The sequence below is a fragment of the Neodiprion virginianus genome, chromosome 1, assembly GCF_021901495.1.
Source record: "Neodiprion virginianus isolate iyNeoVirg1 chromosome 1, iyNeoVirg1.1, whole genome shotgun sequence".
NCBI classification, from domain to species: domain Eukaryota; kingdom Metazoa; phylum Arthropoda; class Insecta; order Hymenoptera; family Diprionidae; genus Neodiprion; species Neodiprion virginianus.
The window spans coordinates 35,829,644-35,852,570 of record NC_060877.1 but is presented as its reverse complement, the minus strand read 5'-3'; the positions used below and the strand labels follow the sequence as shown (position 1 = coordinate 35,852,570).

The following is a 22,927-nucleotide window of genomic DNA, read 5'->3' as shown; positions in this document are numbered from 1 at the left end:
TGTAATAAATACTAAATTTTCTTGGGAACTTGGACAGAATTGATAAGATTCAACTTATCAAAATTTGCAACGTTTCGTTGGTTTCATTTATTTTCCAACTTCATCAGGCAAGCTGTAACAGATGTACATAAACTTTAAAATTAAGTTGCTCCACACGTACTATCACACTGTGTGAGAGTAGTACAGTCTGTGATTTAAGAGTCACTACGTTTGACATGTGTATTTGTCCATCATTGTTTATATTTGTCCATTTTATTTTATTTAAATTGATTTATTGGCAGAATGAATTTACAATTTTATTAAAAAATGTATATATCTGTCTAGTCTGATTTAAACATATTTTTGACTTGATGTTATGGACCAAAGGATTTTAACGAGGATTTAACCTCAAAAGTAAATATTTTGTAATTTTGTTTAGTTTATTATTTCTGAATTTGTAACTTACATGTATCATGCCTATTGTTTTATGCAACTTAATTTTAAAGTTTATGTACATCTGTTACAGCTTGCCTGATGAAGTTGGAAAATAAATGAAACCAACGAAACGTTGCAAATTTTGATAAGTTGAATCTTATCAATTCTGTCCAAGTTCCCAAGAAAATTTAGTATTTATTAATTAATATTTTACACCGCATCGCGATTCCAATTAATTTGACCGCACATATTTCCCGCGGGTATATAAAATATTTCAGGGTAGAGGCGATGGAGAATTTAAGACGACGCGCAGTATAAAATTTACTGTAAACAGTATCGAAATAAAATCCCGGTGTATAACTAACAAAGCTCCATAAACGTCTGATTCTCCCGCAGAGTTTTTATAACATGGAGTTAGTTGTGCCGGGTCACTTTGTACGTTATAGTTTTATGATCGAGCTGCCTCGATACCTCTTCGCGAGACAGAAACAAACAAGATATAACCTTCCAAGTATAGTTTAATGCATCAACTGCATACTCGCACTCATATAATCTGCGGCAGCACGTGCAACTATCGCCTGCAAAACTGCGGAATTGCGAATTGAACTGCTCTGCAGACTGTACACAGCTTATGTAGGTATAATAAGTTGGAAACGAGGGAAAACTGGCTCAAGAGATATCCAATGGCGCACGTATAAGCATATATGGGAAATTCCGTGCCAACTGGACCAACTGCTAATTCCGTCTGGAGATCTGATTCCTTTTTTTTTTTTTTTTTTTTTTTCAAGTCTAAAATTAGAACGTCCCTAATTATCGTCCTTCCCGCTTTTTTCTTCTATCTGAAAAGTTACATTTATACGTGCACGCGATTCTTTTTCTTTTTTTTCTACCTTTACGTTCGAGCCAAATGGGAGGTACATAAAATAGCTTCTTCGAAATTTTGACGCTGTTCAAGTTTGAAAAACAAAATCAGCAAACTGCAGGATAGAACGAGAATAGACGGAATCAAATCTGAAATCGTTATACGGGAATGCCCTGTACATAGGCGAGCGCCTTGATGCAGGTATTACAATAAACTTTTTTAACCAACGCGCTTCGAGAATACTTGCTGTACTTGTACCGTATACTTGTATACATATGTATAACGTATGCTCGTACATAGACAGCTCAAGTAGGTGTCTGTTCCTAACGATCAATATAATCTCGCGGTTGCTTGATGACAAATTATACAGCATCAACGCCACACCGCTTATTGCATTATATATGCCTGAGCATCCAATATGCATATACTTATACAATATATAGTAACATGATAATAAATTCTGAAGTTGAACGCGGTTCAACGATTCGAACAATTTTCTTCGTTGTTTGATTCCAGAGGAATAAATGTCGCTAATGTACAATAATTTTTACAGGGAAATTTCAAGGCTTATACGTTATGAAATCAAATTTTGTACATAAAAAAGAAAAGAAAATTTACAGTATAAAACTTGTGCGAAACTCGATTGCACTCGATCGTATGGGAAGATTTTCAAAAAATAACATTCAGTCGAGAGAATTTTTGATAAAACAAAAAGTTACGTAATCTCAACAATCTCATCGAATGTAAAATGGGATAAGAATAATCAATATTAGAAAATATTTATATCAGTTTCGATCTTGAATTATGATTCTTTCAGGCGATTCGTCTGTATTTTATTCACATGACATAAACATTTCCTGTAATACGCGAGAAAAAAACGCGTGCTTTGAGGCGAAAATTTTGTTTTCAGGACGTTGTCAAGAAAATCGACTATAAAAGAATTCGGTTGTAAATAATGTCGAGAACTTAAAATTCAATGCAAAAAAACCAACTACCAGGCAGATAAAATGAAGATTATCCAAAATTACGTCGAGACGGCGTTACGTCTGACTTTTTTTTACATTAGCGAATTACCCAGAGAGTAACCTATATTTCCTACAGTCGTAGGGAAGTATCAGTCACTGATCCGTGAGAGTTGAACTCACGTAGCCTGTTATTACTTTATCTTTCTTGCCCACCCTTTATCTATATACACTTGCAATTAGAGTAAACAAAATCGGTATAGTACACATATAAACAGTATTATACAGAGCAAAAATGTCACATCGAGCTGTAATACTTATAAAATATAAGTATGTATAATTCAGAGTCGTTTAAAATATTCATCAAGAGCTTAATTACTGTCAAACTCATTTCGAAAGTTTCGACTCTGCAAAACACGCCCCTCTGAATGATAATAATAACGATGACAGCATCAAGCATCAACACAGCAAGTGTAACTTTATATGCACACAGGTGTAATGCTCGAATTAATCATTCGTGAAAATCGTCATCCGCAGATCAGTAAAGTTTTGAGAAGTCATTTATTCCACCTCGAGCGAATGGTGAATAGGTGTTATAAAACATCGTTTTAACTTGCAAAAGTTGGGCAATATTCGAGCATCGTAATTCGCCGGTTCTTATTTTTATTTTATTTTTTTTTACCCTCTTGTATTGATCGGCCTATTATACAAGCTGTACTTTTAGCAAGCATGCGGGCGAAGTTTCGAATCGACAAAAAAAAATTCTCTCAGTTTTACAACCGAAATTGTGAAATATATATATATATATATATATATATATATGGGTTATACCACGCGAAGCGAACAAACGCATCTGACCTTTAACATTTTTGATTTTGTTCAAAATTTTCTCTCCAATTGTCCCAACTCTGAAACAGTGGCCTGATTTTTTTTTTTAAATTTTTCATTCAACTGGTTAATCATTTATAAATATTGAGGGTGATTTTGAAAAGGAATTTGTTTTAAATTCTCAAAAAATGCTCAAAAACTGTATTTTCTTTTAAAAAAATTTCAAGACCGGTTCCAAGCACGTTCGACTTTTTTTTAATCAACTTCATAATGAAATCGGTCTGTTTCAAGTGAAAAATACAAAAAGTTCGTGATCAAAATCACTCTCGATACTTATAAATAATTGAGCGGTTTAATAAAAAAATCTACAAAGAAACAGAGTACTGTTTCAGAGTTGGGACAATTGCAGAAAATATTTTGAACAAAACGAAGAATGATGAGGTTCAGGCGTTTGTTGGATTCGCATGGAATTCTCCACAAACATTATAAATTTTGAGAGAAAATTTTTGAATCAAGTTTTTCTGTCTCGTAAGTCGTGAATATTTGCAAGAAAAAATATTCGATTCGTAAAATCCTGCCAAGCAAAGTGCCGTGTAAAAATTTTTATCAAAAATTACGCAGCATTTCCAAATTTCCATTTATAGCGTGTAATTTTGCAAATCCTTTTTAATCTCCGAATAAATTTGTATGAGAAGAAGAGCTTCGTTCTTTCTTTCTCACGTCAATACAAAATTTCCTCGCACCGAGCACCGCGAGCGTAAAAAAGAAGTTTTTTCGTGAAAAAAAAAAAATCACGATTAAACGATAAACGAATAATTTTCACTACAACTTATTTAAACGAACAAGGTTAGGTAGGTATAAAAATTTCCCTTCTATCCGCGACAGTAACTATTTTTGAAGAAGTGAGAATATCCGCTTGCAAGTCGGACTGCGCCAGAGCTTTTGCAACGTAAAAGGTCGAACGAAAGCTGCGAAAATACAATAGCCCCGAGGGCTAACCGTTGAGGTTATATCGAATCTATTTCAGGTATATATTTTCTCCCGAGGGAAATGGAAGGACGCCGAATTACGAGAGTGCAGATTTTATACACCGCCGATACTTACACGACGATGAGGGATACGTGAGTGCTTCTTTTTTCTTCTTATATTTATTTTTATTTTTTTTTTTTTCTCACTTTATGCTTCTTTTAAAGTGCCGAGTTGTTATCGGATAAGGCTCAAGCTTTCAGCTACAAATTTAGCAATGTTTAGACCACCGCGCAAGTGAGTGAGAGAAGTGAGATATTCTCGCGGTAAATTTTAGTACGTCGTACGTCTCGCACGTATATATGATACACATATATATGTATGTACATCCTGAAACTTGTATAAAATGATCAAAGGAGTTTTATGTAAGCAGACAAAACGGCGCGTGTATATATAGAACCTGGTTCAACGTATTTATATTATTTTAATACGTTTCGCGCATCAAGAATTTCACCTTTTTCCATCATCGATCTTATATATCGACCTTGCCGCCCTCTTCGCATAATATTTGCTCCGTGCCGATGAGCAAAACGCAATTTCAAGTTAATTTTTTTTTTTTTTTTTTTTTTTCGAGCAGCAACTTTTTCTTCATACTTGTGGCAAATTTTCAACTGCCTATAAATAGACAATTCAATTTCACGCGGTAATTTCAAAGGATTTTAACATGGAATCGTCAAGTTATCTTATACGATACTCACAATGCCAAGGAAATTTAGAGGTTCCACGATTATTTAGCAGACTCCGCGGAGTATATAAATATAACATGTGAAATATACATGGGTGTATTACGCATAATATCTCAAGGATACTTGATACTATAATAACAAATGTAATAAATAAATGAAAAATTAGACTTACGATGCGCGTGGGGGAAGGGGGAGTGTTGCTACCAACAAGTAAAAATTTATCAAAGTAAAAACGATAGCAAATATATGAAAACAAAGAAAAATCGAGAGCACGAAATGTCAACAATTAGGTTCGTCTTTGCGTATGAAAGTCATATTTACTCACAGACGTATAAAACAGCCGTTCATTGGCTGGATTGGTTCAGGGGCGGGGCATAATTAACCAACCAACCTCCTCCCATTCGGAAAATTTCAATCGACTCGCGCTGTACAGATTAAATCCACGAACAGCTCGCGAGTATAATTGAAATCGTCGGTAAGGTAGGGTGTCCAAAAACGAATATCAGGCAGAGCGGCGTAGATAAAAAAAAAAAAAAGACGAGCCATCAACGGCACGTCGGTCGGTGCTGTTTCACAACGTCGCGTGACCAACAGGAGCGAACGAAGCTAGTAAAAATGTAAGAAAAAGACAAAAAGGGACTCACGGGTGAGAGACGCGCCGATGAAGACTCCGCATGGACATGGCTCTCCCCCTGGGATGATGGTGGGTGTGGTAGGTTTCGGGGCGCGTGGGGGGGGCCGGCAGGTCTTCGCCAGGCCCCGTCACCACCGTCGCCCCGGTCGGGCCGGACCCACCGGTCGTCGTCGCCGCCGCCGCCAGGCCGAGACCGCGGCTGGGGCCCAGGGAGCCCCTGCCGAGCCTACGCGCAAGCCTCCGGGCGATCCGACGCGCGAATCTCGCTACGTACCGCTGCGCCCCCACGCTGACGGCTCCCGCGCCACCCCCCGGGAAGAGGGCGGCGGGACTTTGTTGCCTTCGGCCCTGCCCGGGGCCCCGGGGATTCCCCGGACGCTGCCAACCGGTTCGATGATCCTGAAACATCCAACGAACGATCGATTTGTTAGCTGCTGGTTTTTGTTTCATTTGTTTTATTGGATTCTATTAATATTGTTATTTTTTTTTTTTTTTTTTGGAGAACGGCGGGTGCGTCACACTCGTAAGCAGTGTAATCCGTTACCTGAAACGGTTTCAATGACTGATCGAAGGACGATATCTCACAACAGGGTTCGTACGCTTTTTGGAAGCCGAAATTCCCTGAATTTTTCCAGGTGTTCCAGCCCGAAAATAGGATTTTTTTCAGTAACCTGCCTAGAAATATGCCGCTGATTAATGACAAATTTTTTTGCATATTAATACTTAATACCTTCAATATCACCTAGTAATTGATCTACCGTCCGACTACTGATTTACAAACAACAGCCAGAGATTTTCAGTAAGAAGAAAAACGAAAGGAGGTTCGATATCAAGTAATGTACGTGTAAGAACGAGTTTATTTCTTCAAGAAATTTAAAATTCCAGTCTTATTTTCGAAATTCCCTGACTTTTCCCTGCTGTAAGAAACTCCCTGAGTTTTCCCGGTTTTCCCTGCGCGTACGAACCCTGTATAAGCTAATAACCAGACGGGGATTGGTCAGACACTTTTTGGTGGGGTGGGGTGGGGGGGGGGGGGGGGGGGGGGGGGGGGCTGGAGAGGCGTTTCACTTCACACTGCACTCTATTACCCGAAATGGTTATGATAATTGATTAAATGACAACGTGTTATCTACAATGAGAAAAATTTCATTCGTTACAGTGAGTAGAAAATTTCAGTAAAAACAGGTATCGTTAAAAAAAACTGTTCGAATATCGTTGGAATTACGAAAAACGAGGTAAGCGTAAACATTTTGCGCTATCGTCGATCCTTTTTTGGTTATTGCAACGAAAAATCAGTTTCCGAGGTCTACTCTACCTTTTTAGTTAAACAAGGCCTTAACGTCAACGTTACATGAAAATATAGCAACAGTGATCGTAACGAGAAAGAACAGTAACGGATACTAGACTTTCCGGTAAAAGCTAGAAAACAACAGCTAATTAAAATGAACGCATACGACTTGGTTTCACTCCGCGTCACAAATTGTTGATCCGGCCAATTGTTTTCGTTAAATCAAATCGTACATTCGCGTCCGAATGAAGAAACCAAACATACGTCTATCTCTTCTCTAAATCAGCAATTCAAATATCGAAAAATGATTGCCTACCAGACTGACAAGAACGGGGTAATTTATTCCCGCAAAAATTTACTGTATCGCGACTCGATGTAACGAGATGCAATTTATACACAGCCAAGTTTAGCGAAGCGAACCGCGTTCGCGGGGCACTTTTCGAATCCTTTTGTCCGTGGGCAACAATTCTACCGGCTGAAGATAAAACGCGCGATATATCGGCTTGCCCATTTACTCCGTGTATGCACGTATGTATAATGTACGTACATACATGCGGATTCGTTTCAAAGATCGCGTTGTTCACCCCGTAACCGCATCGGTGGTGGGATGAATATCTTTATCGACTGTCCCAATTTCGACATGATACATCAAGCCGTTCTTCATTTATCGCGTGGAATAAGTGCCGCTTCAACGTTTCCACCACACAGCTTACACACGCATACGTACGTATATATATATATATATATATATATATATATATATGTACGCGTCTAGCTTGCGCGGCGGTTTTCGTTTTACGGAGAATCCCCGCATTTCTCGTCACCCTTGCGCCAAAATTCAACGTTGCTCGTGAAAGAAACGTCGATTCCGAAAAATTAACGAGGAAGAAAATTCGGAAGATAGTGAATTTTCCATTTCTTCCAACGCTCGTAGAGCAAAAGCTTAGTACGCAAATATGTTTCGGGTGGATTTATGCACTGTCACAGTGACTCCTTGAGAAAATTTCGGCGATATTGTGAATTCTATCAGCACCGGCTACCGATAAATAACATCCGTTAAGAAAATTCTGTCCGCGGTGTGTACGAAAGAATTTTAGTAGAAAAACTCGTGTACGGACAATATTAGATACAGCTTTTTGGAAACATCGTTGACAAAGACGTTCGGAATTGTTGATCCGTTCGAGTAAGATTGAGATGAAAATTTATACACGAACCTGATTCTCGCGGTATGTTTTTGAAGGCGTACGATTTTTCTATAAATATGTCGTTGCCTGTAAATACACTTACTTATAAAGTGCAACGAGAATAACTGCACAGGCTGGACGGAATTTCGTTATTGCAGAGATAAAAATAACTCCTTCGAACAGATAAAAAGCATGTATATCATGCTTTTTACGCGTAGGTTCGATGAAACCTGGTTCAAAATATTTTCCACTTGGCGTTATTACTTTTCGACGCGGTATTGCAAAATTCAGAAACATGTTTTCGTAACTTCGGTGATATTCGATTTTGGATGAATCTTTACCGAAAGTTTCTCCTCGTAGTTGATATATTTTCAAATTTGTCAAGAGTCATTGGCGGGTGAAAAATGGGTCATAAATACGAGGTTGAAATTAGTAACCTTGACGCAGCACCGGAACACCGAGTAACAAATCACCATTTAGCTATTTTAGAATGACTTTGAAGGATCGAAGTTTACAAAATATCACTGTGTTTTGGTTTATCGTGGTTTACCGAATTCCAAACAGTCCCGAAGTTGTGAAATAACGATATTTCCCAACACACGCGTCTTCGCAATTGTAACTTCAGTCTCATGTACCTCGTGAATATAATTCCATATCACGATACAGTCCTTGACTATTTTCATTTTTTTACCGCAATCGAAAAATATAGTTCTATGTAGAAAATGAAAATTAGTTTTCTATCCGTTACTGTTCTTTCTCATTACGATCACTGTTGCTATATTTTCTTGCAACTGCTGCTTAAATTTAACGCTCGTGCAAGAATGAATTGACGTTAAAGCCTTGTTTCAAAATCCTAAGTACGTATGATTCAAAAAATAAGCGTTGTCGGTCACGAATTCCCGAAGTACAAATTCACACCAGAACCCATTAATCGCCGGTGTTAAAACGGATACGCGTACAACGTTTAAATCGAGGTATCGATCAGAGTCAGGCTTCGACGAAATTCCCGTGCAAAGCTGATCGTGAGTGGAGGAGACCCATCGCAACAGTCTCGATGAAACGACCGACGAGTAGGCAAAACGCGAGCGTGGTTCGTACACCGTTAATAAGTGTAATAACAGAGCCGAGAAGGTGAAGCAGTTTAATAAAACAGCGAGATGAAAACCGTTCGCGAGCTTTTAAGCGCAGCCGCAAGCCCGTTCACAACGAGCCAAGTTCAGTGTCATTTCCAACGAGGTAAGGTATGGAAAAAAGCTCGGAGAGAATCCGGCGGTGAGATCAAATTGCATATTGAAACCCTTCGGAACTTGATTAACAAGGCGAGCGGGAGGTTGAAAAGTGGGCTGTTTAGTTGCCGCGGAGCCGAGGTAGGGAGGAAGAGAGGCGGGGCAATAATTACGAGTGAGACGAGAGAAGAAAAATGTGAAAAATGAGAGCTTTAAAAGCTCCCGGTAACAGAACGCCGGGCGGTGTTCGACTTATGACGGAAAGTCTGGGTCAAACGATTTTAATACTTTACGGACTAGTTTAATTTTTTATTTCGCTTTTTTTTTTTTTTTTGTTCTAATTTTTTAATTTTACGAACAAGCGAGCAGAGGCCAAACGATTTAAGACTCTTTGAAACGTGTACGTGGACTTTATTGTCACGCGTTGGTTGAAATCTAGCACAAAGAGACCAACGTAGATTCTTCTTCTTTTTTGTTGTTTTTTTTTTTTTTTTTCTCTTCTTTTACACTCACGCGAAGCCCCGACTCGACGCTCGGAAACAATGCCGAGGTTTGTGTACATATAACGTGTAATAATACGTCGTACCGGTAACAACGTTTTGCGCATGTAATACCGATGTTTTCAGGAACTACGGAAGCGCGGATCGTGGGCAGAGTGTCACAGCTGGAAAACAATGAAGCCGGCTAAGCACGGGACCTCCAATTATACTGCAGCTAAGAGATGCATGCACGATAATTAAACGAACCCAAGGTTATCTCGAAATAATAGTTGTATCAAACGGATAATCGTCACGTTTAAATAAAAGACAAAAATTGCAGTCTAATTCTCACTGACAATATCGCATGGATCTATGATCCACGTGTCAAAGTCCCGCGTTACTTTTACGCAGTTTTCTTTCTTTGACAAAATATACCTGTCTAATAAACGTTCGAAAGAATATCGGCGATTGTTAAAATTCACGAGACTGAAGCTAGTAAACATACGAATACGTTTAACCTTGTTTCACGTTTCCAAACATTCCTAAAATTGCGGGATAACGATTTTCAACAACGTTTGCCAACTTCGGTCCGATAAAAAATTCCGTATTAAACTTCTTCCGCACTTGATCTTAATTTGTTCGCTTCAATTTCTTATTGACACAAATCACGTGTCTCATTTTACTTGTGACACGTTATATTCCAAAACGTTACAGCTTACGGCTTCGGCTATTATCGATAATGTAACGATTACAGGTCGCGATTATACAACTATATCAACCCTCGAGGGTGGTTTGCGATAATTTCACGAATATATCATACGCACAAAAGCTTATCGTACACCAATGACCATTCTACATACACCTTATTTCATTGAAACGATGGGAATAACTGCGAGATATACATTCAACCGATTATGATAAAGCGTCACAATTTCCAAGCCCGACTGTCGCTTGTACGTTAGAACTTGATCGGACGAATTGTGAATGAAAAATGCTCAAGTATTCCAAGGCACATCGGATCGGAGACACGAGCGTGTACAAGTACTTCTGAATACCTACAATTTGTAAGAGGGGATTGGAGGCGAGGTAAAATCAACGATGCATGCATCGACGAACGTGTCGGGTATTAGATTAATGCGTGTGTAAACACGGGGGTAATGATGAGCCGGATTTAGCGTACAAACACAAACACAGATACGATTCTACGTACCTTTGAAGAAGAGTTTTCGTCGTTTCGACGGTGATCACGAGGCAGCGTAATTAAGCCAAGAAGAGGAGACACTCGATCGCTGCACCATGTCAATAATTAAAACGATATCGATCGAAGAACCAGAATATACAAACTGAAAGCACTTCGCGCGCGGTTTGACGAACGAAACACTGAAAACGAAGAGTAACAGAGGGCGAAAGAAATCACAAATCGCAATCCGTGTCGAGTAAACGTTTGTACACGCGGTGTGTGTGTGTGTGTGTGTGTGTATTTATATTTATACACGGTGTTTAACGGGGTTATAATTTTTCACGTGTCCATCGGTAACAATCCTCGAGGTATAATCCGTGAGGTGAAGAAGGAGAAGCGGCTAATCGCGAGTCTTTGACGAGGCGATGCGAGCCACTGAATCATTTTCCTCGGTTATACTTGTTGGCCTGAAGCACACGAGTCTGCTTGCTGTCCAGGAGGAGGGGTTTATACAAAACTGACGACGACGCGGACCGTAGGATAGATTATTACACAGACCCGGTTGATGCTCTCCCTCGATCCTCCTCGGCTCCTTCGCTCCTTATAGCTTTATGGCTTATACCTCTGTGTTGGGTGTAGATAGATATCTATCTCCCTTACTTCGGTTGTTAACGATCGGTTTCAGTCCCGTCGCGAATAAGTCGCGAGATGCTGTTGCAAAGTCTGGCGATTCTTAATCACTTTGGTTAATTCCTTTCCTCCTTTACACGCGTACGTATATCCTTAGTATCACAAGAGATTTGTTTTGTTTATTTTTTGTTGTCGTTTTTTTTTTTTTTTTTTAATTTATATCCTTAAAAAGATCACAGTCACAATCGATATACACATATTATGTATGACAGATGGAGGATATTGTTACGGTTTTTCAAGTCCAGTTATTTGTGTTTCGGGAAATTTTTATTTCATTTCATTTTATTTGTTTATTTTTTTTTCTTTTCTTTTTTTTTTTTTTTTGATTTTGAGATTACTCAGCGCAAGCTCGATTCTCGAATAATTTTTGAGAGAAATAGCGGGACGAAAGAGAGCTGAATAAATTTGATCGTGACGCGTTTTATACGGTAGGAGAGAAAGCTCTCGGGTGCAAAGATCATTCGACTATCCCTTATTGCCTCGATTATAAATAAACGAGCCCGTGCAGCAGCAGCGGTACTCGATTCAAAAATACCGTTTAATCGCCAGCGTTGTAATTTACGCGATTCGTTATTATCTTTCTGCACAATTGTCGGCGTAAAGGGGTGCGTTATATATTTTTATTTTTTCTCACAATCTGATAATAAATAACTCTGTATATAGTGTTCGTCTTTTTTTTCTTTACTTCACATACGTAAAGCGTACGTGGATATTTATATGTACGTATAATGTTACAACGGCTCGTAAGAACTTGATTATCAATTTTCGTCGATATTCAACTGCAGTGTGGAAATGACACGTTGCCGATTATATGAACGACGGGAATTTTATCAATCGATTTTTTCCAGACCCGTGGCACGCTTGTTTATTTATACAGATTCGATTTGCTCGGTTTTTTTCTTTAATCAAACTTCAAACCGACGAGTTAATTAATTAGCTGCCCTCCTTTCGTAGCTTCTTCGTTTCTTCTATACGTATATACTTGTAGCAATTGCAATTCCTGCTTGCGATAATTGTACGAAACCAATTTTACCCCCGGCGAACTATACAATTCCTAGTTTCTCTTTTAGGCTTTTATTTCGTTATTTTTCTACATATTCGGACGGCTTTTAACCGTCGAATTGATTTGTTAAAATTTATAAACACGGGACCCTGGACTAGAAAGAGCACGACGATTAAATATTACTAAACTATTGTGTGTAGGCTGGTGACAATGTCCGTTCACGTTTATTTATTTATTTATTTATCTATGTCATTTAATTTTTTTTCTCTCGCTCTTTTACTTATTCTTTCGTGTACACGAAAAGCACCGCTATTGGGCCAATCGAAGACTGCATGTAAAATATCACATCGAAATACGGAGGGAAAAACCCCAAAGAAAAGAAGACTTTTTTCGTTCGCCTTTATTCTTGGCCTTTTTGCAAATTTTTACTTCAAGCACATCTGTTTCAGCCTTACGAATCTTTTTTGATATTTGTATACTATCCCTATGCTTCTATGTACCAAATTTTGATGACCGCGTGAGAACGAACCGTTAAATTACCGTACGTTTTTTTCTTCGTTCGGTTTCGTACGAAGCGTACGGATGCAAGAGTGCTGTGATAATTAGATAAGCCGTTCAACTGTGTAAAGACGAAACGAAGACTTGTTGTATTCGGTAACAATTAATTACAGATAATTCACAGTGATTTTGATAGATAATTTGTACGTTGTGAAATTGAGGAGCAAAATTATGCAGGGGTGGTTATGGTTTCTTTATTGTTTTTGATTAACAAGTCCGAGCGTCTTTTGTTTAAGTATGACGTTTCGGTTTCTCTTTTATGCTTGATGGGTTTATAAGTTGATATATCGGGTCCAGTTTACGTAACGACGAATTCTGTCAACGAGCACCGAACGGTCACGGTTATTATTCTTATTTTCTTCCTCCTCTTCTTAGTATTATGCCGAGCAACGGCGAAGTACACAACAATTTTTAAACGCGAATTCCGACATTCCGTCAGTCACTCCGAATCGGCAATGTGCAGAGGTTATATTTTTTTGAATTAATTTTTTTATTTCTTTCCTTCGATTGATTGTTTCTTTCGTGCAGTTTTGTATTTATCAGGTGGGACGAGGGAAGGAATTAGGGGTTCACCAGTTTTTATCGATTGCGACGCATGCCGCGGAGGTTGCCACCTTAGGAAAAGACCTCCATCTCGCTTTCGGATCTCTTTATTCGATAACACGGCGAGGTGTAATTCCAATTTCGATGCTGGGCGGCTAGCAGCCGGCCTCACACTGAAACTGAAACACCCTCGACCCCACTCTTCACGATCTGCCCTCGGAAATCTCGCACCCCCGATTCCGACCGGAGCGCCATTTTAAGAAGCGGCTACACCGCCAACTTGCCTCTGCTTCCAATCCGTGCTTTTTTCAAAAATCGAACGTCGTAGAAGGCTAAACTAAATCTGCAGACGCCCCCGTACAAAAAAAAATTGTCAATTTTTCTTTGAAAAACACTTGTCGGTAAGCTCCGAACAATTGTTCCTGTGTTATTATCTAATCCGCAAATCAAATAGTCCCAACGATGTTTATAGGAAAGAAAGAAAACAAAAAAAACCACGTTACTGGACTTTTTTCGCTAATTTATACGAACGAATATCAATCAGACTGTATATCGTCTGTGATTGAAGTTGATGCCGAACGATTTTTTCAACACCCTGAAGTTTGTTACGTACAAACTGTCGATACATTTTCGATGAGTTGTGGACGTGTTTTGGCCCGGGAATAAAAAGGGAGTGGAGAAAATACGCGGCGTAAAAACGGTGCTTGGCGATCGTAAGTAACGCATAATTATTGTTACCTTTCAAATTATTAGTCTCTAAAGTTGGAGCGTCGTGGCGAATTTTTTTACTTCAGGTAGAGAGGAAACTACCTTCAGGTAATTTTCAAGAAACGCGCCAGGTGTCGCGGAAGAACAGGAAAACAACCGTCTCTTCCGCATCTGCAAGTTTCCTTTTTGCCGACACCCGCGCGAATACAAATCATTTATTTATAAGTACTGCGTTATATTTTGTCGTATGTATAAAGCTTAATTATTCTCTATCTAATTTTCCGTTTTCAGGAACAAATGAAAGCTTACGAAATAGTGCTTTCAGTCACAGCTTATTTTATTTCTCTCTTGGTCCAATAATGCTAGTACAGAAGTGTTGTTAATTTCTAATGTTTCGTTTTCTCGCTTTATTTAAATCAGATTCGATTTAAAAAAGGTTCACCTACTATTTTAGGGTGTTTCGGAGAAAAATGATTTGCGATTTTTCACCATGGCACCACCTAAAAAATTCATTTTCTTTAAAAGAAAGGTTCTGGTAAAAGGTGAGCGATTTATTTGATGTGTGGAAGATCACGCTAGGCTTATTTTACACTTTTATACTTTTTTAATAATTTTTGAAGTATCGCGAATAAAAAATTGTTTTCATTGCTTACATCAATCATAATATATATTTACGTCACTAAGAAGACCTGCACTGGTAATATTAAGTCTCCACTTCATGTTCGAGAAGTGTATCTGACGATCATTTCATTACTAATTCAATCTTATAAAATAGTCATAATTCAACATGAACTTTCAATTTAGGAGGATAAGATTCCCGGATGATATATCGTTGCGTTATAGATCGTGAACTTTGTGTTGCATATAAATGTCAGGGAAAAAATAATAAGTGACGTGCTACAATGTATTACTATACAAATTCAGAAAAAAAATAAGAAAAAGTGAAAAATCAAATAAACTCGATCTTCCACATAACGTAGAATGCTTAATCTTTTGTCAGAATCTTTGTTTTGACCCAAACAAACTTTTAGGGGGTGCCACGGTGAAAAATCGCAAATTCATTTTTTTCAGGAACACCGTATTGTATATATAAGATATTTTGATAACTATAATAAAGCTAACGTTATGCAATAAACAGTTATATAATTTATATTTTTATCTCTGTGTATATCATATATTACGTACATATACTTATACTGTATACTATCTTTAGTCGTTGTCGTTTGTGCATTTATTAGTTAACAACTTATAATTTCCATCTACGAACAGTCAAATAAAATACGCGTTGCCTTTAGTTGTAAATTAAATATAAAAATAACAAACACTCTAAAGGCTGAGTAATCAACAATGTGCAAATAAACTGTGATGTAAAAAACATCTTATTCAAATTATATAGAAATTGGAATATCAAAATCTATTCATAACAATTGACATGTATCTTCTGATTAATCAGAAATGAAAATAATATTTAAATGTTATTCCGGCTCAAATTCTTTAGGCAAAAATGTGGAATTGCAGATACTTCTTTTAGTTCATGACAATCGTTGTGCCGTAATTTTAAATTGTTTATTTCAAGGTTCTAATTTTCTACCTTTGTTTTATATTCATAAACACTTACGATGTAACATGCAACGCTAAACGCTGCTGTACATTTTTATATCAAATCAGAGATGGCGTCGCTCTAAAAGTCAGTTAATCAGTACAGAGCTCTAGCCATAGTAAAATAGGAAGCACGGTTTCATTCGGCCAATGTTATAGCATTGATATGACGATATCACGTAACTTAGTTGAAACTTAAACTGCAAAATACTTTTAAGCAGAATGCAGTGGTGTTTTGAATCTATGGCGTACAAGTAACTATTAATATTGCATCCAATATCCAAGGAATACACTTTTCTGAATAATGAACAAAAACGACTTCTCATCGATGACGTATCCAGACAATAATATTAATGCAAAATTATGTATCGATAGATTCAAGTTCGGAATCTCAGCATTCTTTAAATATAGTCGTTATCATTGGCAATGAGAGTAACTATCGTCACAAACTGTATACGAACAGACGAGATTAAAGCATTGTATTATTTGGCCATCAGGTTGCTTTCAAATGATTTACAATATATGGCAATGGCAGGTGAAACACCCAACCGGAGTATATGTACGCGCATGAGGATGAGACGACTGGGCTGGACCCAAGTGTAACGAGTCCTCGCTTCCTTCGCTCAACTCTTCGATGCTGAATGTATCCGTTAGGTCCTGTTTGTGTTTGTTTGAGTCTTTGGAACGAGAGAGAGGGTACAACGTCATCTCGTCTTCGCTGGAAGGAATAAATAAAAAATACTATATTTTCATTGCACAAAGTCGATAAAAAAATTGTCAAATGCAGATCGAGACCTCAGATTTTCAACCAGCATTTTTTTTTTTATAGATACAAAAGTGAGATTACTACAATAATCGTTCACGATACCTTTCACTGTCACTTTCCCAATATTCGACCAACGGATGATGCTCCTTCCCTTTGTGCGGTATAGGCAATCTTTGAATAGAAATGAGTCCCGTACTACTTCCAGAACCAGAATTCCCGATGCCACTATTGGGCAGTTTTTTGTACTCAGAATTCCGTTGAATTCTTTTTGCTTGCTCGATGCGAGCCTCTGTGTTAAATGAATTGAAACTTGCGTTATTACAGAATGTAAATATTTGCATTTCTCTTTCTGTACGATAATCTATAGCTCATGCATGTTCTGAGGAGAAAAAGATGGATTATCAGCTTTACCTAGTTTCTTCTGCAACTGCTTGGTAGTGCTTCGCTGTGGCGTTGGTACGTGATTACTACTGCTACTGCTGTCACTGCCCTAAAAAGTAAATACGGTTGAGAATTGTACTACATTTAAATTGTTCAAGATCACCTCTTAATCTTACGCACCGGAAATAATCTTTCGTCCTCCAACTGATTCAAGGCTTTTGGATCACTTTCTATTCCACTATCCTCCATCATTTTAGAAGATTGGAATTAACAATGTTTCAATCCGTTATGCATCCGGCTATCTGTTCCAGTTGGAAAAACAAATCGTTATCAAAGTAACTGTATACCTTTTAAAATGATCCGCTATGTGACTCTGTTCAAAAATTGCACTGATTACGATAATTATTGGTAAATACAGAGAAGCGAAAAATCATATGCTGTTTCTCAAGAGAACCGTTTTGAATACATCTGTTATTTTTTCATCCAAGATGAGAGATGATTCCAAGTAGAGAAAACAGTATTTATGCATTGACTTACACTTTCCATAACATAATTTTCCACACAATTGTACGTCTCACTAGTAGCACAGGGTTTTCAAGTATCACTTTATTAATTGCGAGATAATTTGCAAACTAATATCAGAACAATCTGATAGTTTGTGAAAGCATATTTACAAACTAAATGAATCCTTGCTGCACACACGAAACTTGTTGAACTGTTACAACAGTGCCATGAGGTAATGCTGGATAGTATTGATCTGTTCCATCATGAAACGCGACAGTGGAAATTTTACCGCATCAGGGACATGTTTACATGAATGAAAGCAATTCATTAAGGAAAAAAAATATTTCTAAATTTAGTATTTAGGCAAAAATCACAAATAAATACATTATAAAATCTGTTATACTAACGCGAGATTATATCGTATAATCATTGTGTTGATTCCTACCAGTTGAGTGGTGAAAAATAATAAAAATCGTCCAATATATTATATGAAGATTTTTCGATCTGCACTCCACCGTATTTTTTATTTCGTATTTTCATTTTTATAATATCAGTTTATTTTGTAGCAATTTCCAGAGGATTTTGCTTCTACAAAATCTTTCATACGAGGGAAATACAGCGGCCATTAACTGATGGAAAGTTATAGAAATTTAAAGAAACTTTTCACTGTGCAATGATTAAAATGCATAGAAAAAAAATATATTAACTCGAAAGTTGAGCTCAAGTTTAAAACTCTGAAAATATTTACTCTCAATAAGATCTCTTAGAGAACACATAAATTAAGCGGAAACGAGTCCAGGAAATTGTGTGAGCTATCAGTACGGTTCTCCTTGTTATCTACCCTAGCAACCATTGAATTGTATCAAGAGGATGTAAGAATAAAACAAAAGATTGTAAAAAAAAATAATAGAGTTCCAACTGGTTCCAGCTGCAGAACAGAACAGCCCGCAATTCGCTGTCAAAAATAAAAATTTCCACTGCAATGGGAGGCACATAATTAAAAAATTACACATCACATTCTATGCCAAACTAATATTTAACTGCTCAAATCTTCGAATAACTTGATGAATTATCAAAATTATTTCACAAGACAAACAATATCCGATCAAATTGTGTTTGTGGAAATATTAGTGATTTACTATAAAAGGCTCAATAGACGCGTATAGCTGGCTGAAGGAGTTTCAGATCTCTATAAATATCAACAGTTAGCCGTCTGTAAACACAATGCCGATACAACAACCCAAGAAACAAATCTCCAAGATATCCGATATGACAGTATGTCCGCACGAATAGTTGCTTTTTTTAAACATTACGAGAACAACATGATCGAGCATATGGAAATTGAGAATAAGTCAGGAAAAGAACATCCAACTATTTGCAAGTGAAAATTTTAATGTTGTACACTTATTACTTTCAGCAAATGTCGCTGAATCTTAGCAAAGAAAAGAGCCGCATGTCGCGCCAGGACATGGGAGGAGGGGACATGGATTGGATGCGAGGAAAAATTCACCTCAAACCAGATGACCAGCTACAGTTACCAGAAATCGTAAGTAAATATCTAGATTGAAAATGATATATTTGTCGGTTACTTGTCGCTAAGCATTATATCGCCACTCAAAATAATACTACATTTATATATGAAGTATCGACGTCAAGACTTTAAGATTTTGTCAGAGTTCTCAAGTCATTAAATGTAAATTTTATCAACACAGGAACTGCAGGAAGAAATTGCGAGAGTTCTGATGATGCACAATACCCGTATTCCAGATGCGCTTGTCGAGTGGTCATGGAGGCAAAGAGAGTTCGTCAGATTGCCAAACCCGCCGCATTTGGTCACGCTTTTGAACATACCAGGAACGATATTACACAAAGAGTCAGAGGAAGCGAGAATTCAAATATCGGGAGGAATTATCAGCAAGTACCATTGTGATGAAGTATAAATATTTGCGCGAAGAAACACGCACATCACCCAACAATGCACAAAGTTAAATTTGTTATTTGACGCGGCAAGATCTTAGCCTATCATAATCTTGAGACAGTAATATTTCTTTAGTGGATACTCAGGAAGAACCGATAGATTTCTTAGTTGAGAGAGACGAAGATGACGAAGAGGAAGAGCAAGGTCGCGAAGAAGAAGAAGATGGGCAAGACGCTAACCAAGAGGACGAAGGTATGAAATCAAATATCTTGGCTGATCGTGTATTAACTAATCCAAAGAGCTACTCATTTTCAATTGCTCTCACCTTTCATTAACCAACAGAAAAAATAGAGGATGCTGAGAAGCCTGCAGAGGCCCAACAAGAACCTGAACCTGAGCCTGAACCAGACGAGGAGGAGGGTGAGGTAGTAAAGCCAAAAAAAGTTCCCAATCAATTCAACTTCTGCGAAAGAGCTGCTCTGACCTATAATAATCTTATGAGGGTGAGTGAGTAGTTTCGATACAATTTACATTTGAACAAAAAGATGTTTTGCATTAATAATGTCGCTGTGGGCAAACATACCAATGACGGTACATAATTTGATTACCTCCATGATGTATAATAGCATTTAATGATCATTTGTCAACCTTACAAGATAACCGAAATTATAATTTCAGGAAATGTCTACTCAAACCGTACCTCCACCAAGAGCAACATTCAACGCGCACGTTTTCCAGTGGATAATATTTGATGAATATCAGGTTTGTCATGAAAGTTCGATCAAGCGCGAGCATGTTTAAAAATAAGAATATTTACAAATGTCTCTTCAAATGCCATCGTAGGAAGATTATGCTCAGCAACAACGAGAAAAAGAAAAGGAAAGAAAAGTACCTTTACCTCAACCAAAGAAAGAGGATTTAAAACGAAAAGCTCAGATGGAAGCAATGGCTGCGAACATTAGAATGTTGCAGGCTTCTAAAACATTGGAAAGAATGGTGAATCAGAATATTTTCAATGAAATATCTCAAGGTGAATACTCAAACTTGTTCACTTTTCATACGAGCAATAATTAACATGGATTCATCTCAGATAACAAGAGCATCTTAAACTCTGAAGTGTTTCTTCTCAATCACCCTAAGTAATCAAATTATACAGACTATCGGTACTGGAATGATCCAAGCGACGAGTTCAAAGACGGCGAAGGCTCTCTATTGCCGCTGTGGAAGTTTAGTTATGAGAAATCAAAGAAGCACGATGTCACCGACATGTGCTTCAACGGAAGATACAATGATTTCTTTGCTGTGGCTTTTGGAACAAGTTAGTATATCGTAAACATATGACTAAAAATTGAACATAGTGTACAGCAATATCGAATATTATTTCAAATGCTGTAGACTGAACTTCACGTTTTAGTGTCATTTGGGAGTCCAGTAAGCACAGGAAACGTCTGTCTCTTCAGTCTTAAAAATCCATCATATCCAGAGTGGATTTGTCCGACTGATTCTCCCGTCATGTGTCTAGACTTCAATGCTCAACACCCCCATTTGCTGGTCATTGGTAAAGACAACAGTCGTATGTAGAGAAAATAAAATCAGTGATGTTAAAACTTTTCGTAAAAGACTAAAAATACGTCAACACATTTGAATCCATTCTATCAAAAAATCGATTGTATGGTATACTTCTAGATCTTGCTAGTCAAGTTCTCGACTCAAATTTGATGATTCTTGCATGTATCGTTATTCCATAATATTTATGTCTTATAAAGGAACAATGGATGGTACAGTAGCAGTGTACAACATAATGTTGCCACCAACAGAGCCGCAATATAAGAGCAATGAAGTTACGCAAAAGCACGGAGGTATTGTATGGGAGGTACGTAGTGCTTAACAATTGTTCGCTTCGGTAAATTTCGCTTTCGTAAAATGAATACGAATTTTATTATACACCAAGTTCCTAGGTGAGATGGGCGCCAGATACCGAAGAAGGAAATCTTACCTTCTATAGCGTAAGCATCGATGGGAAAATCAATCATTGGGTGTTAAATCAGAACGATTTAGGTGTCACCACCATTATGACATTATATCTTGACAGACCTCCTATTCCCGGGCCAGATGGTACCATGATTACCCTGAAAGGTACGAAACAAAAATAACATGGTGTGAGAAATAAATTACAATAGGTACTCTAGATAAAAAAAGGTATCGAGGAGTATCAATCTAACATTTTTTTCTCCAGGATGTGGAACATGCATAGCTTTCCATCCGAACGATGGAAATATATTTCTAGTGGGAACTGAAGAAGGTACAATTTACAAGTGCAATACGGCTTACAGCAGTATATACATGAGGACTTATGACGAAGCCCATAATATGCCTGTACACAGAATTGTCTTCAACAAATACAATTCAAGCATATTTGCTAGCTGTTCCGGCGACTGGAGAATCAAAATATGGGAAGACGAAAGGCTGTTAGTTGTGCATTAAATTTTCAATCTTAATGATGTCCAAAATTTATAATAATGGTTGAAAGCAATTGTATTTCTTCCGAGTGTATATTACAATATTTTAAGAATGACATATATTTCAGAGAGCCTCTGTTCATGTTTGACCTTGGAGTGCCGATCGGGGATGTTCAATGGGCTCCGTACAGTTCAACAGTTTTGGCTTGTGTGTCGAACGATGGAAAAGTTACAGTGTTTGACTTGAATATAAATAAATATCGGCCGATTTGTACTCAAGCAATTGTTAGTAAAAGAAGGAACAAGCTAACTAGACTGGCATTTAATGCTGCGCTGCCTTTCATAATCGTTGGGGATGATAAGTAAGTGTGATTATATGTAATGAAAAAAATAAGAGTACAAAATATCTTCACGCTTCTACGATTTCTCATCGGTAATCACTAATCTATTATCCACATTATAATTAACAGGGGAACAGTACACACGCTGAAATTATCACCAAATTTACGACTCAAAATAAAGCCGACGAAAAAGCAGTTGCAAATGACACAGTACGAATTAGAAGCGTTAAAATTAGAACGGCTTCTGAGCTTTGTTAGAGAACCGCCAGTTTTAGTTCCCCCACCAGACGTTAGAATAACAAATTAGATATTCTGCGAAATACAAATTAAATAGAACTTTATCCAAATAGAAAGAAATAACTGAGATTAGATATTCTTGTAAATATTTGAATATATAATATTACTTTTATAAATGAATATATTTGAATCGTGGTTAATATTGTTATGTTTTGTTGTGAAATTATTGATGCAACGATTTATATTTATCAAAATATTGAATGAGTTAAATTAACTTTATCACTCTGTGGATTGAGCCACTTGAGTCGAATGTAAGTTTTCTATAGTCTTCGTAAATTTACAAATTTAATATATAATTTGTTCACAACTTATGCGTCCAATATTTGAACAAATCAAGGAAACTCAGTTTGCTTCTCTTTCATCCCTTTGAAGTTACAGAGCAAACGTGAAA

General features: G+C 37.4%; 3 protein-coding genes across 16 annotated transcripts in view; 1 reads left to right on the top strand and 2 right to left on the bottom strand.

Annotated features, from left to right (window-relative positions):
* The window catches only part of LOC124305725 (potassium/sodium hyperpolarization-activated cyclic nucleotide-gated channel 2), a 165,824-nt gene extending 152,089 nt beyond the window's left edge, over positions 1-13,735 (bottom strand). For 3 of the 10 annotated variants that reach the window (XM_046765450.1, XM_046765446.1, XM_046765467.1), the window contains exons 1-2: positions 10,800-13,732; positions 5,423-5,811 (exon numbers count right to left, since the gene is read on the bottom strand). In XM_046765450.1, the coding sequence (XP_046621406.1) occupies positions 5,423-5,460 (38 nt within the window). In that variant the 5' untranslated portion in view covers positions 5,461-5,811; positions 10,800-13,732. Of the gene's footprint in view, positions 1-5,422; positions 5,812-10,799 lie in introns of all 10 variants that reach the window. The other 7 variants (XM_046765429.1, XM_046765438.1, XM_046765456.1 and 4 more) reach the window with 5 other exon arrangements.
* LOC124305770 (dynein intermediate chain 2, ciliary) overlaps positions 1-22,679 on the top strand; it is a 47,931-nt gene extending 25,252 nt beyond the window's left edge. Inside the window, exons 1-14 of one of the 3 annotated variants that reach the window (XM_046765555.1) lie at positions 18,026-18,796; positions 18,939-19,067; positions 19,234-19,435; positions 19,575-19,691; positions 19,782-19,942; positions 20,118-20,201; positions 20,283-20,469; positions 20,596-20,757; positions 20,854-20,997; positions 21,206-21,312; positions 21,398-21,575; positions 21,676-21,907; positions 22,027-22,260; positions 22,369-22,679. In XM_046765555.1, the coding sequence (XP_046621511.1) occupies positions 18,746-18,796; positions 18,939-19,067; positions 19,234-19,435; positions 19,575-19,691; positions 19,782-19,942; positions 20,118-20,201; positions 20,283-20,469; positions 20,596-20,757; positions 20,854-20,997; positions 21,206-21,312; positions 21,398-21,575; positions 21,676-21,907; positions 22,027-22,260; positions 22,369-22,546 (2,166 nt within the window). In that variant the 5' untranslated portion in view covers positions 18,026-18,745 and the 3' untranslated portion in view covers positions 22,547-22,679. Of the gene's footprint in view, positions 1-18,025; positions 18,797-18,938; positions 19,068-19,233; positions 19,506-19,574; positions 19,692-19,781; positions 19,943-20,117; positions 20,202-20,282; positions 20,470-20,595; positions 20,758-20,853; positions 20,998-21,205; positions 21,313-21,397; positions 21,576-21,675; positions 21,908-22,026; positions 22,261-22,368 lie in introns of those variants that run through there. The other 2 variants (XM_046765546.1, XM_046765565.1) reach the window with 2 other exon arrangements.
* Positions 15,413-22,923, bottom strand: LOC124305847 (uncharacterized). Of its 3 annotated transcripts, none has more exons than XM_046765771.1 (5): positions 22,913-22,923; positions 17,198-17,315; positions 17,048-17,126; positions 16,739-16,925; positions 15,413-16,588 (listed from the first exon to the last, which is right to left on the bottom strand). In XM_046765771.1, the coding sequence occupies exons 2-5, from the start codon at positions 17,267-17,269 to the stop codon at positions 16,384-16,386; spliced, it is 543 nt and encodes a 180-aa protein (XP_046621727.1). In that variant the 5' UTR covers positions 17,270-17,315; positions 22,913-22,923; the 3' UTR covers positions 15,413-16,383. The 3 variants fall into 3 exon arrangements, with proteins under 3 accessions (XP_046621727.1, XP_046621707.1, XP_046621718.1); XM_046765751.1 differs by lacking the exon at positions 22,913-22,923 and adding an exon at positions 21,436-21,568 and having other exon boundaries at positions 17,198-17,319; XM_046765762.1 differs by lacking the exon at positions 22,913-22,923 and adding an exon at positions 17,555-17,739 and having other exon boundaries at positions 17,198-17,319.
* Positions 22,924-22,927: the final 4 nt, after the last annotated feature.